This window comes from Leuresthes tenuis, unplaced genomic scaffold (genome assembly GCF_036924035.1).
Source record: "Leuresthes tenuis unplaced genomic scaffold, fLeuTen1.0.hap1 SCAF_2, whole genome shotgun sequence".
Classification (NCBI taxonomy): Eukaryota; Metazoa; Chordata; class Actinopteri; order Atheriniformes; family Atherinopsidae; genus Leuresthes; species Leuresthes tenuis.
In genome coordinates, this window is record NW_027325356.1 from 9,601,470 (window position 1) to 9,617,845 (window position 16,376).

The 16,376-nt window shown below is 43.7% G+C and overlaps 2 protein-coding genes across 8 annotated transcripts in view; one reads left to right on the forward strand and one right to left on the reverse strand.

Annotated features, from left to right (window-relative positions):
* Positions 1-16,376, forward strand: part of lrrc28 (leucine rich repeat containing 28) — a 362,729-nt gene that overhangs the window by 182,156 nt on the left and 164,197 nt on the right. The gene's annotated exons all lie outside the window — the stretch shown is intronic.
* LOC140301581 (A-kinase anchor protein 13) overlaps positions 1-16,376 on the reverse strand; it is a 103,158-nt gene that overhangs the window by 57,727 nt on the left and 29,055 nt on the right. For all 7 annotated transcript variants that reach the window (XM_072380126.1, XM_072380123.1, XM_072380124.1 and 4 more), the window contains exons 4-8: positions 14,185-14,348; positions 13,487-13,658; positions 5,933-6,116; positions 3,563-3,758; positions 1,190-3,287 (exon numbers count right to left, since the gene is read on the reverse strand). In XM_072380126.1, coding sequence (XP_072236227.1) covers positions 1,190-3,287; positions 3,563-3,758; positions 5,933-6,116; positions 13,487-13,658; positions 14,185-14,348 — 2,814 coding nt within the window. The remainder of the gene's footprint in view (positions 1-1,189; positions 3,288-3,562; positions 3,759-5,932; positions 6,117-13,486; positions 13,659-14,184; positions 14,349-16,376) is intronic.

Genomic DNA, 16,376 nt, shown 5'->3' on the forward strand with positions numbered 1-16,376 from the left:
TGTGTTTAGAGTCAAAGGAAATGAGACTTGTTTGTCATCGTCACACATGCACTGATGAGTTATTGCTGGAGTAAAGCAGCTAAGTAGTAGTTTGTGTTTGTGTGTTTATCTACAATAAGAACTTTTTATAAAGCCACATTTCCCACAGGGACAATTACAGTTTAAATGTAAAACAATTCATTATTCTGCGATGAGAAGCACAAATATAATGATGTTGTTTTTGATTGCATTTAATTATTAAATTAGATATTAGATTATGGGGTTACTAGCATGGTGTGAATATGCAAGCCAACAGGAAACGGAAATGTTGTCACTATAACAGAACTGACCGAGGTACGATATTCACATGTTTATACGCAGCCTGAGAAAATAAACAGAAAGCGCATCTCTGAGCACCCGTAATATTACATGGTGCTAGGCTGCTGTCATGCTGTAAAAATATCTTGATTCAGAACGACACACCACTCTCAGAGTGACGCACAGCGCTAACCTTGCCCTCGACCTCCCTTTATTGGACTTGGGTCCTGTACAATTTTAGATAAGTGAAAATTGCTGAAAGTTCAGCTAAAGATGAGAGGCTGTGCAAGTCTGACTTCCTGCTCCACACTCACATGGGCTGGCTCGAGTGTGTTTGTTTAGCAGGGTCCAGCCTACTGGCTGCACATCTGAGACTCGGTCACATGCACTGGTAATGTGACTGTCTGCTGACATATGTGATATTCTGTGGCCAGAGCATGCTTGTAATCATGTAACGGAGACTCACACAGAACATGTAAACATAATAGGAATTGTGTCCAAACATGAAAAGATGTGGAAAACGTTACTGTGAAGATGTCAAACTGAAACAAATAAATATTTCAAACGAACTAATTGATGAACGCTGAATCCTAATTAGAAGGACTATAAGCCATAAAGAAAAAGCACAAAGAGCAAAACATGTCTTGCAACAATAGATCACAACAGAATGTCACACAAAAGATAAAAACCTCTTTGAGCAAAATTACAGGGATCTATGTGGCATTTAACTTTTCACAGCTTTTGCCATTAATCACCAGAAAAGGACTAAATCTGATTTAGCATATTTCCTCAAGAATGGGACGTTGACAAACATATTGCCCTGTGATGCATGAGTGTGAGTAGAGCGGTAATAAAACTGGTCCGGGAAGGATATAAATCAGTGTTTACCCACCTCGGGTTGCACTGCCGCCGCTCTCCAAAGTTCCATCCACTGTGTCACGAGCCTCTTGGTTTTCAGCCATCTGATTCTCAACGGGAGGTTCTGTGGAAGCTTCACCGTTGGGAGCAGGTGTTTCTGAAACCTCTGAGGAGGACATCATCAGATCAGCTGATGCCTCGTCTGCCGTCTGCTCCGAGTCATCTTGTTTGGGTTGCTGTAACACAAATTGCACATTTCCACTCTCCTCTGCTGCCACTTCCACAGATCTATCACTCGTCTCTTCCTGTTGATCATCTTCTTCAACTGGAAGAATAACTTTGCTCTCTTCTCTGACAGATGGACCTGGTTCTGACAGACCCACAGGGGACAACTCTGATGCAGAATGCTCGATCTCTCCATTCAGGTCAGAGCTGTTGGATTCTCCAGTTTCACCGTCATGGTCTTCCACTGTTGGTGTGTCCTCGCTCACTGACAACACCGGATCTAACGACAAATTCTCTTTGGAAAGTTCTGGAGTCAGTTCTTCCGTGCCCTCAGCGTTCAAAGCCTCCACTGTTTGGATGTTCTCTGACAGCTGTGATTCAGCCTCAGTGCCATCCTGGCTGCGGTCTGTACCAGTCTCCAAGGGGAGCCCCTCGTCCACACTGAGTGAATGCTCATTGTTTTCATTTGACTCGGGATCGTTTGGGTCATCAATCTGGCTTCTCGCTGAGGATGGCTCTGTTATCTTGTTTTGAAGCAAGTCTTGATCCTCCATTGAAATGCTGTCCTGGGTGGGGTGGAATATTTCTGTTGAAGAGCTCCCAAATGATCTGAAACTGCCTTCATCGTCGCTGGAGAAGCCATGAGCCGTGCCCGGATCATGGTCAGCCTGTCTTTTAACGGGCATCTTTTCAGGCGACAGCTCAGAGTTTAACAGATCGGTTTGTGTTTCCTGTATGGAACTGCCAGAAGTCCGGAAATCTACGATTTCAGGCCCATCCAAAGAGAAACCTGTGCTTTCAGTTCCACTGGGTTTGTCTCCGTCTTCACCATCTAGCTCTTTAACACTCACTGCAACAGAACAATTCCCAGAATGACAACCAGTTTCTGGAGCCAAACCCTGCTGCTGCTGAGCAGCATAATCCCCACCAGCTGTTTCCTGGTTTTGTTCTTGGCTGTTTATGTCTGGCGGAGGTTCCCCCTCATGGAGGCCTTCTATCAAAAGACGTGGAACAGCAGATTCAGGCTCGTCGATTACATCACCGCAGTCTATCAGCGATGGGCTGGGGAGGCCTCTTGTGGTTGATACAAGGTCTGTTAACCCTTCCTTTTCCATCTCATCTTCATCGAGACAGAGTGTGTCACAGAGCCCCTGGATAAGTTTTGCTACTTCTTCTTCCACATTCTCTCCCTCCTGACCGCACTCCTTCATTTCGGAATCAGAGTCGTCTGAAACCTCGGAGCATTCTGATGACGGAGATTGGCCCATGATTGACGTGTTTGTGTTTCCACTGGCTGCTCTTAGATCTGTTGACTCTGAGCTGGTCTCCTCCTCCCTGCTCCGGGCTGTGCTGTCCTTTGCTTCCTGCTCAGACAGTCCCTCTCCCTGCTCTTCCCGGATCGCAGCCTCCCCTCTATCAGTTTCCTTTGCCTGTTTACCACAGCTTGCTGCTGCTGGTAGGATTCCCACACCGGCGCTTTCCCCTTCAGTCTCACCCTGTGCTCCTTCGCTCCTGTCACACAAACTCAAACTCTGGCTGGAAACAACGGGCTGCTCCCTCCCCTCCTCCTCCGTTTGGCAAAGCTCTCCCTCGCAGTTTGAACTGAGACACACCCGGTCCTCTGGGGGGCCGAGGCCATGCTCTGAAGTTGGAGCACTCACAGATATAAAGCAGTCTTTCTCCGCATTCCCAATCTCGCCATGTCCACAATCAACAGAGTCAACAGCGTTGCCGTTTTCTCCCGGGCAGTTTTCTGCCCCGCTCCCCTCGGCTGTTGAATCCAGGCACTCTGACGCCGAAGAAGCCTGCTGGAGTTGCCCCGGACAGGTTAAGTTCGTTTCCACACCATCACAACATTCAGCAGAGGTGTGAAGAGAGTCTATCTGTAGCTCCAGCACAGAAACTCCCTGTGGAGTACAGAAAGAGAGGAGGATAAATGTTACCCTTTTCTCTAAAAAAAAAAAAAAAAAAAAAAACCCAACAGAGCTGCTCTCTTGTTCTTATCAAGAGCCAACTCCGTGATTGCATAAGGTGTTCCAATGGTTACACAAACTAAGCTTGAAGGTTAAAAAAACTGAGGGCAGTGACAAGATAAACACAGCGTCCAGGAGCAGCAGTGCTCCCGGATGAAGCCAATAAGAGCAGAGATAAGTTGCTGCAAGTGTGAAGCGGTGTGGCTCACCTTGGCATGAAGATGGCTTATAAGGTGCAGCAGCTGCTCCACACTCTTCTGAAGGGTCGGCGGGTCGCAGCCGGGGTGGATGTTCACCGTCAGAGTGTGCGTGTTCAGCGTGGCGACATGGCAAGACACCCGAGCGTCCACAGAGAACAGCTGCGCAGTCTCAGTCCTCTGGTCAGTCTCAGCATCCGTCTCAGCTCTGCCATGAAATAAACACAGTAAAGAAGGTCCAGACACAGCAGCCAGTCTAACAAAAACACATAAAAATACATGCTGCGATACCCTTAAAAAGGCCACGAGAGGTGGACAAACATTCAAGGAAGACCTGTCCACCTTCTGCATCCGTCTTAGGTGCTGAAAGTTAAAGAATGTACAGTGTTTTTTCTCACAGAGATAGTGCTGTTAAGTGGATACACTTCCCAGTAAGGCAGATCCTGTTTGCGTAATCCTGGGCGGACTGCCTTCGCTCCGAGGCCTGGCGACTGAGATCACCAGCCAGGCTGCGAGTGACTTCACTTTTCATGAGCGAAATGTAATTACGAACACATAAAGAGAGAGCTGGAGGTTGTAAAGCAACGCCTGGCAACAGGGAAGCTCACTAAGTGGTAGTTGTCTTTCAGCTAGTGGCATCCTCATTTTCACTTAAGTGAAAACTATTCTGCCACAAATACATAAGAGTGCTTAAAAAACATAAAATGGATCCATTTCCACTCTAAGCTGCGTCTCAGTCCTTTTAGTAGAGAATTGTTCTTTTTTTTTCTAGCAGTTTAATGTTACACTATAATAGAAGGAGAACATTTGACCTCATTAGTCTCGCAGTAAGCAGGAATTATTGTGGATAATACTTGACTTGACTTAACTTCAAACAGAACACATTTGTTCATTCCCTGTCCATTAAAGTGGGACAGCATTGCGGTGTGTTTGAATTAACGCAAAACCGCTCATAGTGAGATGTTGGAAAGGTGCAACAACAGGTCAGTGTGCACAGGACTGAAGCCTTTGTGCTGCAGAATAGTTTCCCATCACTCTGGATTCCTTTGGAACAATACTGACAGCCCACAACTTCTATTTGCTCTCAACTATGTGCCTGCAGCTGAAAGAGCTACACAGCGCTGCAGTGGGGCTTCTATTGTTCTGTGAGGACAACAACCACTGCTATCAAGTAAGGAGGAATAAAACCATCCACTTTCTCATATGTTGACATGCAACTGTTTGCACAGAGAAGAGGGCAATGTTCACTGAAACTTTGAGCTGGTATCACTGTCACAGGACAGTCTCACACAGTGGACGAGTCTTGAGTCACTCCTCATTTCTTTGTAAGCTGCCAATAAAAAAGGAAAATGGTGCAGTAATTTAATAAAAGATGCGCCTGTAAAGTACATAAAGCACCTACAATTCGCATGAGCTTCAAGGTCAGTGTTTGGTCTGAGCACCTTTATTCTTCAACACAGCCTGAACATTCTTAGACACGTTTTCTGTCATTTCTTTAAGTAGTCTTCAGGAATAGTTCTCCAGGCTTCTTAAAAGCACATTCCAAAGCTCTTCTTTTGATGTTGGCTGCTTTTTGTATTGTTTTCTGTCAAGGTGAACCCACACTGCTTCAATAATGTTGAGGTTGTAGGCTGGGGAGGATTCACCTCTCCATAAGACCTGTTGCCACTGATTTCTAGTCCATTTCTTGTATCATTTAGCAAACCTCAGCCTTTTCTCCCCATTCCCCTCCCACAGAGATATTTCCTGATGAGACTTTGGTGAACAGCAGATGAATTAACTGAAGGGAAGATGTCTCTCTCAGGTCCTGTGTCAGGTCTTTGCTGAAAGTGCATCACTTTCATATGTTTGTCCGGTGAAAATCGATTTTAGTCCTGCCACTTCTGCTTTTGTTCTACACTCGTGCAAATTCCTCACGCTGTTGGTGCAAAAACATTAATCTAAGCAGTCAAACTGTGTTATCTTTGGAATTTCTTTTTAGATGTAGCTGAAGAAATAGGAATAAATTGCATCTTTGCCACAGGCTGTTTGTAACAAAGTGTCTTTTTTATGCTCAAACGATTCATAGGGTCACTACTGAGTCACTACGAGTGAGTTTAGAACCAAAGAAAAAAAGAAGAAAACTCAAATTCCTCAAATTAACTTTAAAAGTCCAGTGGTCTCTGCTTGAGATCACTTTAAAAATATTACAAGAATTTGACTCATTTCAAGCAAAATAGAAAGAAATAAGGGCTGACTGATGACTTTTGCACAGTACAGTAGATCTTATGAGGAAGCTGGCGATGCTGAGGAGCCTTTTTAAGTGTGAACAGGATATTAAACAATCACTTGAATATTTATTTGTTATTAACCATACTTTTCTGTTACTCTACAAACACTTACTTTGTGAGAAGCTCATGAAGGTCTTTGTGTCCTCTTGACGCCGCAATGGCGGATGGTGTGTGGCCCTCTCTGTTGGCCAACTGAAGCGCTTGTGTGGCTCCAGGCTGCTGCAGTAAGAAGTGCGTAACCCGACAGAGGCCCCGGCGTGCCGAGAAATGCAGCAGAGTCTCCTGAGGATTCAGGTCTGAGGAGGAGACAGATGATGACAAATGCACGGATAAATGCAGATTCAACTGAACAAAGAGTGAAAGAGACAAGCATGTGGCAGTCCAGGCAACCAATTCATGGCGCAGTGGCCAACATACCATCACCTGCGGCAGCTTGGCAACGCCACAATGTTGCCTACTGAAGCCAGTAGGAAATCCACAGCGGCCCAGTAAGCAACTTTTTGCCTTGTTTACCTTTGCGTATCTACAGGCTGATAAAGCAGCTTGCTTTTCTCCAGCTTTTTCAACAATAGATCAATACAGGTATTTGCAGGGAAAAAAACAAAAGTCATTATTTTTAAATAACACCCATCGTTTAAACTAGACAGGTTTGCGCATGAAACCTGATTACATGCAAAGGTTTGGAGCAGTAACTCATATGAGACGATAAACGAGCGAATCAAACAACCAAAACAATGAATTTGCAACAAACTCATACCACACCGTTTCATTTCAGCAGAGGTGAGCCATATACAAGTACAACACACCGCCATGTTAAATTTAGTACCCTGTTGGCCCAGTACATATCAGTCAAGCTCCTTAAAACACTATAAAACACTGAAACTCTCCCCTTTAAGCACCCACAAAGACAGTAACAGATATTCACGGGCATGCACACACACATACACAAACTTTCATCTTTCTGCCAAAGCAACAGGCTGCCACAAAGGCTCCCTCCAGCCTCAAAGCCAGGCTCAGTGGCTGTTGGCTGTTCCAAAGATCAGCTCATGTTGAGCGTGTGTAAATAAACATCCCTCTATGTTGGCTGGGGAAGATGATGAAAATGTTGCTTTTCCTACGCAGTTGTTCAAACTTCTCCGTTGGAGTCAATTTATTTTGCCGCCCGACCGTCAGTGTCGGTTTTAAAGAGGATGCCGTTATACGGACATCATCATTTAAATGAGTGGGAACGAGTTCTACAGCGCAATAAATGCATGAGTAAAAGAGAAGCACGCGTGTAAAGTGAAACGGTCTAAACCAACTCGTAAAAAAAATTAACATCACAAGCTTGATATTTCAGCATGACCATGTTGGTCAAGATGTACTGCAGAGTCAGTGGAGGCGACACAGACGAAAATGTTTTCTACAGCAGCTGTGGGGATTTTTAGCAGCAGAAACTAAGGGAAGAAACATTTGCTTTCGTTTCAAATAGATTTTCTTTTTTATCAATTTCTAAATTCATTTGACCAAACATGAAAAATATGTTTTTTCAGCTTCATCAACCAGACATGGTCATGATGTCCCAGCAACTCATCTTTTCTTTCTGATGGGATGATTTAAGTCTGCTTTTTGCAGAGATATGATCAGAGAGAGATGAAAACTACAACTGAGCAGTGAAAAGACATTTTTCTTTGTGTTATTAGCAGTACAATTATCATTAGCCAACCTCTGCTGATGAGAGATTTCTGTCCATTTACCCCGGGCCAGTCTGAACCGCCCTGCCGTGGTGAACTTCAAGCTAATTGGTCAAATGTAATGCTCCACTTGGTTGAGCCGGGCTGGACTGGAATGTGCGATGCCAAACAGCAGCAGGAAATGCTTTACTGCGGGGTTTGTTGGTGGTTTCTGAAAATTGGATGCCATTCCAGCCAAGTCATTTTCTTTCTGCGAGAGTCAGTGTTGATGCTGCAGAACAAGACTCGCACGAAACATAATGGAGGATATGCTCACTCTGATGAAAGCTCATAGGAAGCTTTTGGGCGGTTAGCTTTGCTTGCTATTAAATGACCTGGTGACGTCATGGCAGCCAAACTGTTACAGAGTCAATCTTTTCTTTTGGTAAATGAAACTCAGCACAAAATCTAAAGACTTTTTGTCTTACACAGACATTTTGTAACTTTTGTTGACTTTTCTTTAAAATATATATATATATATATATTCAAAATTACTTAAAACAGATAAAAGAAGTAAATCCTAAAAGGTTTAGGGCAAATAAAAAAATCCAGTTTTGGTCCTCTTAAAGGTGTTTGTCAACCTAACAGATCCAGATTGTTCTATACTGGATATACTGGATATACTGACATGGGTACAGGAAGGAGGAACCCCACTAATTTCGTCAATTCCCTGATCTTTCTTATGGATCACCTTAGTGTTTAACTTCTGGTTTTATACATATTGGCTTGAATTACTGGATGGCTTGCGACGAAACTACCCATCCTTTCTGTCAACGCAGTCATCAATTCAGAGTTTTGATTTGTTCAATAAAGAATGTGAGAGTACCTTGCAGCATGCTGACTGTTGGGATGGAAGTGCCATCTTCTGAAGAACGATTGCCTCGCCTTGTCACCCCAAACCAAATCACACATAACCTACAGGAGCAGTCTCCCCCTGGAGGACAGCTGTGCAAAGCTGCTTAGAGAAGGCTTCAAGAACTTAACAAAGAGTCTGAGGCAATCTGATTAGATCTGATAGCATGTGTGGGAAGCAAGCCCAATCCAGACTCCTTCCACAACCCACAGGGCCCAAGTGATCCATTGCTAATGTCTCGGTGCCAGACACTCCTGTATCCACGCAGGTGTTCTTTGTCCCTGACTGGTCAGAGCTCCTGGCAGTATGAGGAAGACCTGCTCGTTATAAGGAAGGTGGTCATACAGTACATTCCAAAGCGTTCTCATGTTAAATGTGAGGCTATCTGTCCGATAAACGTGGACTGAACCAAAACAGAAAAGGAAAAGATCTTTTCTTAACCTAAGGAAATCTAAGGAAACCTAAGGAGAGCTGTGCATAAACAAATGCCCTCAAACCCGACGGTCAAAATTCCTCCACAATGATGCGAGACTGCTTAGTTATTGCTGAAAGTTTTTCCTGTTGAAGGGGGGGTTTATAAGCCATCAAATCATGCTGTAGACTTGGCTTTTCACACCCAGTTCTTGCATTTCAACTTTTTTTTTTGTTCAGTAAATAATCATAGTGTGGTATGTGTTGTAGTTTATCCGAATATTAGAACATTTCCTTCATTTTAAGACCTTGTGAGGGCCAGAAAGGTTTTACCATCTGCTACACTCTACATGATGAGATTAACTCGATTATAGCTATAGTTGGGTTATGCTCCTTATCTGAGCAAGGGTAATTATCCTTGGATATATGGCGGTGAATGAATCGAATCACTGCCACAAAGCATGTCATACCCCAGTATGATAGGTGGTGCTTTACCCATTTCAACTATCGCTAAAAGAGCCACTTCCGGTTCACGTCTTCACCACCACCACCAACAACAAAGCTCGAGAAAGATGTACATGTGATGTGATGAGCTGGTTATGGCACAAACGCGATGCACAACGGCGCATTCTCCATCGCGTTGTTTATTTCTTTCCGACGGCGGCGACAACAACAGTAATATCGTCCCCTTCGACTTCCAGGTGCCGATTCCGGGAAAAAATCTCGAGCATGTGCAGAACGCTCGATCCGATCCACTGTCGTCTACAAGCATGTTCAGTGGGCGTTTGGACCGAGTTATCTCGGGTCTTAATTCAATCGCCAGTAACCCAATCCGATCCGGTCAGATTAAGGTGTCTACCATGAACTGAATAACTCAGTCTTATTGTAATTTAGCCATTAATCCGATCCGTTGACACTCAGGTAACCGCACTGACTGACAAAGGTTTGCTTTAATGCTCCGTCGTCGAAAACTTGTTTTTCCATGAGAAAGCAGACATTGACTTGATTTCAGAAGGTCATCGTGCAGCATGAGCATGAGGCAGCCTCACTGCAAGTGAGGTCCTTCCAACATGGGTTAAGATGGAACAATGACCCCAATGACCCAGAATTTAACATGATGTGACAGCAGCTTCACTTTCCCAATACAAAATCTATACACTGGTAAGAACATTTTTAGAAATTTAAGATGGAGTTTATGTTTAGTAGAAGTTTAGTAGAACAAATAATAGCCGAGCTAAAACTTTTAACTGGCATCCCACATACTGACGTAAGCATCAACAGGTGGTGCTGCAGATAATTAAGTCATTTACCTGTTCGGGCCTGTTGAATCAGTTGGGAATTGTAATCCATTTTTAACGACGTAGCCAGTTTTTCCAGGTGAGGGGAATTTCTCAGACAACAATAAATGGCTTGCTCGGCTGAGATCAGTGACTGCTGCGTGCTCACAGCGTGAAGGATGACTGAGATAAACCACCGTCACCTCCACCTACAGTCTGCCACTATCCATCATCCAACAGATGTGATAAATGGAGAGCAGAGTTGCGCTCCTCTTCCCTCCCCGCAGTTCACCACCGCTGAACGTCTTGTATTGAAGCTGTGACATATTGTGAAGCACAGCCTATTAGAGCACACATCATTCACCTCTGCTGGAGGCCGCCTTCCACATCAAAATCATGACAACTGAGTTTCATGCAAAGGAGCCAATGAGTGTGTGCGTGTGTCCGTCTTTAAAAAGCAAAGACTTCCGACAGTAACAAGTGGATGATATCTAATTGGGAGAGAGGCCACTGCGGAAAATGAGATTTTATGATTTTCTACTCAAATGCAACACCATCAATGAATAAAACATTTCAAGTGAGCGTGGGCCATCTATTTCAAGTCCACACTTTCTGTGTTTTGGCAGCCCATTTCAAGCTGTCCGTCATATCTTAAATTCTGCTGGTTCTCCTGGTTTGGTCTCATATCTGATTTCAAGTTGAGCTAGAGGCAGGGAAAAAACTACTCCCAGAAGTCTTATTATGTTGCTTCACAGACAGCAATTACTTTGCAGAGTTTATCATCCAAATCAGCTCATTTAGCTTCTTTTAACTGATTAAAGTCATCTGAGTGAACGGATGGAGAACACTGGCACTTTAATTTCAATAAAAATGCGTCTTTGTTTGCACTGATACGGCCATTTCTCTCAACCCAAACTGCTGCCTGCACAGGCTGCAGCACACTGTGAGTGCAGACTAATAAAGAGGTGGAGAAGGATTCATCTAGAGATACGTTTTAGATTCTGTAAAGAACTGACCAAGTAGACTGTCCTGGGAACCTTTTCACTCAGCTCTGACAGGAAACAGATAAACTTGGCATCCTCTGCCCTAGCCCTCCAGGACAAGGTCCTGGTCCTTCCTGGCATTCCTGTCAGGGGTTTTGTGGCTCCTCTGCTCCTGCGGTGCAGTCAGTTCAATCTGGACTACCTTCCTCATTTGCCCATGACCAGACAACAATGTCTGCAACAGAAGCAAACTTGGACAAGTTTCTTTTTGGCTTTTCTGGCCAATAAAACACTGCCTCTGTACAGCATCTCTGATGAGCTCTTGCCTTGTAGTTACATGTCTGAGGGGCAGCATGTCAGCTATGCCACAGCCTAACACTCAGATTCCATCAGGTGTGGCTCTACAACGACATGGCTTTGTTAGAAAAAAAGAAAAGAAGTCACACATTTCTGTGGTATGTATTTGCAAGGTCATTCAGCTTCAGCAAATGATTTCCACAGCTTGACCCTTCTGGTAGTGTCATTGTAAAAGGTTTCATGGTGTGGTTTTTTACTGGTTTTTTACTGCGATTGTCAAGTGGTAAATGCCCACTTGGTAAATACCCTGTTAATTGTTAACCTTTGCCCCGTTGCCAGCAGTAGCGTTGATGTAGTAAGATGATATATGATCACAAGTACACAGTGGCTGCTGCATTTTGAAAAATTACCATCGTCTCTCAACAGACTCCATAACAGATTAATCTGCTCTGTGCAGCAGATGAGCAAAAATAGACCAGGTACATATTTTTAGTCGACACCTCTGAAACGCCCTGCCATGCCTCTGATCTCAAGCGTTGTTTTGATTGGCTGGAATCATCTCAGTGGACCACTTAGCAGCCAGCCCATTACACAGCCAGACCCTGTGAATCCAGGGGTAAAGCAGCTACAAGCTCAATAAGCTCCATCACACTCCAAATATCAGACTAACAAGAGAGCGCTAAAGAGGGAATGATCTGTGCGAGAAAGTCACGCCTACCTTTGGCCTAATAACTGGTTGTCAGCTGGTTGATATTAAACATCAAAATAACAGGAAGATCATTTAAAACTACCATCTGTAACGGTTAGACTGAAGCTGTGGTTGTACAATGTTATTTCTTACCCAATAGATGTGTCATAAGCAATTTCACAACAACCGTTTTGAGACCGGATAGTTTGGTTTGTGATTAAACCAGTGCTCTCACTATCATGATGTAAAATGTCGTCACTCTGCCACTGCAGTGATGGTGCTGGAGAGTGAGAGAGCACTTTATAACTACCGCCACATCCTTCCATAACTGTAGAACTTAATGGGAGTCATTTCCACTAAAACTCTCTTCAAACAGTGGTTATGCAACATTCATAGGTTTATGTCCTGTTAAAATGATAACAATCAGTCATTCACATGTTTGGCACTTCTCCATTAATGCCACCGAAGGGGCTGCCACATCCAAGCGGTAGAACCGAACAAAAGTGTGCGCTGACGACCAATGAGCATCACCCACGGAAACTCCTTTAAACGGAGCCCATGACGCTGCCACACCCCTGGTTGAATGAGCCCTGACACCGTGAAGTGCAGGGAGAACCCTACTGCTGTAAGCCAGAGAAATGGTTCCACAATCCAATTAGACAGTCTCTCCCTAAACAGAGCTTTGCCCCTGGCTGGATTGACAAAACATACCACAGCTGGTCACATAAATGCACATTCTGTGTGCGGTCAATGCAAGCATTCAACGAACGCACCGGGCACACACTCCTCAGATTCAAAAGGAGGGGGGTAAAAACTTAAGAGCTCGATCACCGTGGAGCTGTAGTAGGATAGAATAACCTTAGGTAAATAAGCTGCATATGGGCGTAAGGTCACCTTCGAGCCATCTGATGCAAACTGAGTGCAAGAGGGATGGACAGAGAGTCCATGAAGGTCCCCGACTCGTTTTGCAGAGGTCAGAACAAGAAGTACAGCGGTCTTGTATGAAAGGCATTTCATATCCACACACTCAATTGGCTCAGATGGAGGACCACAAAGGGCCTCAAGCAATAAGGTCAAATCACATGAAGGAATGTTTGATTTAATCACAGGTTTCAGTCTATGGACCCCTTTCAAAAGGCGTATGGCCAGAGGATTCTTGTTATTATAGAAAGGTAAAAAATCATGTGCTAATAATATCAACACAACAAGGAGCCTCTTCTGCTAAACAATGGCGTTTCTTAACCCCAAACCAAAAGTCCAAACACACTCTCCTGAAAATGTCCAGTGTTCACTTGCGAAAGCGAATAAAGCCAGAAAAACAGCAATATTACGTGCTGGACTAGTATAATAAGTGAGAATGTACATATGACGGCAGAAACGTACTCTCTAACATTATATTGAGAGACAAAAACGTATGGTAACAGTCAAATGGCTGCCAGTCTCACCGGTGCTCGTGGTCCCTTTGCTCCCCAGTAAGTTCCATCCTGGAGGCAGCGTGATGTGGTGGAGGGCCAGCGCCAGGCTCTCATCCAGACGCTCACACTCTTGCAGGGGAATCTGACACTCATCCAGCAGCAGTGCCCCATCAAGGCCATCAGCCCGGCCCGCTGTGCTCACCTGTGTGGAAGGCGATTACAGAGATGAGTCAAGTTTTACAGAGAAGGAGAGCTGCAGCTTTGTTTAATGGAAGCGCATTCTAAAACGCTCATCATAAGAGCATTAACCAGATGCCGATGAATAACCAAGGATGTAAACTTAGGGAGGCATATCCGTGTGTATCAACTCTGAGCTCAATTTGGGGCTGCAGCTGTGTTGACAAAAACAAATCTTGGTCAAATTGGAAATCACTGAGAAGTGAAAATATGTTCCATTAGAGGCTTTAACTGCTGGAGGAATTTATATTGTTTTGTCCTCTCTCCTGTTCAACAAAATTAATATTATATTTCTATGAATACTGTCAGACATTAGGGACTCTCAGGGAAGGAAGAACAACATGGTAATATTTTTTCTATTCTGTCAGTCCGCCCACAGCGCTGTACTGCTTAATACATGGCACATCATTTGTCTCCTGCATTGTCTCGAGCGTTTTGCTCATCTTTTGTCTGCTGACATGAGACTGAAAATGACTCGTCTTGCTGCTCACCAGAAACTGGGCCATGTCGAAAGCCAAATCCTGCACAAAGCAGAATCGTTGCTCAGCCAATGGAGCCACATGACCTACGTGACACTTTGGGTCCTTGGAGGCCTCGGAGATAGCTCGGGTGGCTGAACACAACGTGACCAACACCACCTCGCAGCAGTCATGAGCTACAAGACAAAGGAGGGACACAAAAGGAAAAGGTGAGATAATAGAGAAGAAGAGCTGAAATAAAATTATTGAAATAAAAATCAAGTCGGTAGATCCTACAGTGCCTAAAAAACATGTTCACAACCTTTCACCACCAAACAGCTTGGATTCAAAGTGGACTTTTGGGTGGTTTGTATTATTTAGTTTATATATGAGCACCACTTTGATAGTGCAAAGCGTTTAAATTATGAAATAAAGATAAGAAAAGAAGGGAAAAACAACATGCATGAGTAACTGCCCTCCTCCTGATTCAGTTTGTTGGGCTCTGCTGGTGTGCAGTGGTGTATAAATCACACCACATCCCGAGACATTTACATGGTTCCCCTTCAATCAGCTTAGGACTGTTGTTCTGTTGACACATCCAACTCGACTGAGAACAGCTTTTCAGCACCATCCAACACAGTTTCCATTCTGAAAAATGTCCCTAACTCTGCATACGACAAACGTCCCACGTCATCATGCTTCACTGTAGGTGTGGTGGTTTGTGGATTATGACATGTTGGGTTTTCCTCTCTTGATAATGCCCCCGTACCTGCTCTGGGAGTTTTGGCAGTCTGCACTTTCTTGGTTTATCATTTGCTTTTCTTCCCCCATTTCTTTTTTTATGTTTTTATTTTTTTGCATTGCCCTACCAAAAACTGAATTTTTTGAGAACTTACACACACAGATACGCAGAGGTCATGTGACATGTACTGCACACAAGTGGAGTTTACTGGAATAACTTATGTGACTTCTGGGGGTGACTGCCATCCCTAGATCTTAATTTACTACCACTACTTTCCAGTTTGTTGTTTTTTGCCAGTTAAATAAATCCCCAAACTGGTTGTAATGCCATAGTATAAAAATATTAAGAGGAGTGACTACTTTCACAGAGCATTGTATGTTACCCATCTATTTGTGTATATGATCAAATGTGAATGTTGGAATTTTTTGATTGTATACAATTTGTTCTTGACAACAACACAGTCATAAAAAGTTTACAATAAATTAAACGTTATCCAGAAAGTAAAAGACATGGAAACAAAGTAGACCTTGACAGAGGCTGTGTTCCATTGTTCTAACTGCACTATGTAGCCGCAAGTGGTGGCCAGAGGCTGTACGCTACATTGTGAGACAAGGACTATCATGCACTGCAGCCTGAACTAAACAGCTAAGGGGCGACAGTGTGTTAACGACTGCAGCTTGTTATACTCATTTTCACAGCTACCAAGAACACTCTGCCATTAATGTAAAAAATGGCCGACTTAGAAGTTCTGTGCTACAAGTAGAAGAGAAATAAAATCCCATGGAACACCTTCTGCGGTTAGACTTCCAACTCAGAGAGAGTGAGTAACCTCACAAGGCCTGCTTTCAAAATCCAACATGGCTGCCTCAAACATAAATGGCAATAATAAACTCCTTATTAGCTCTTCTTACAGTAACAGTCTTGTTAAATAGTTTTCTCTTATCAGATCAGGGGCTGGACACAACAGAATTCTTTATCAACTTTTATTGCTAATAATAACTAGCCTGGTTAGTGAAATTCTCCAGGTTCCACGACATGCGAGTGAAACACGGTAAACTTGAGTGTGACGTCAATGCCAATGTCAGTTCTGCTTTTCTAAGTCAACACCTGTGCATTTCTAGCTAAGACAGATGTCAGCTCATTGGTGCAGTTTCCCTCACAAAAGGCATTTAGAATCATCAATTCAGCTAACACGCATGTGTCTGGACTGTCGGAGGAAGTCTGGGAAATTTCCCACACAGGAGCAGGGGGAACATGCAAGCCACACATATAAAGACAACAGCCGAGACTCATTTCATCAACTTAAGCTGCACAATTAAAAATCTAGTTTTCAGTTTTTCAAATTCTACAGTCGACTGGTGAACTCATTTTATGATAATAATCTCTGACAACAGGGTGCAGGCTTAATGATTTACTGACTTAAATCCTAATTCATACAAATAGATCTGAAATATTGTTTAACCTAATGAAACGTTTAATTTAT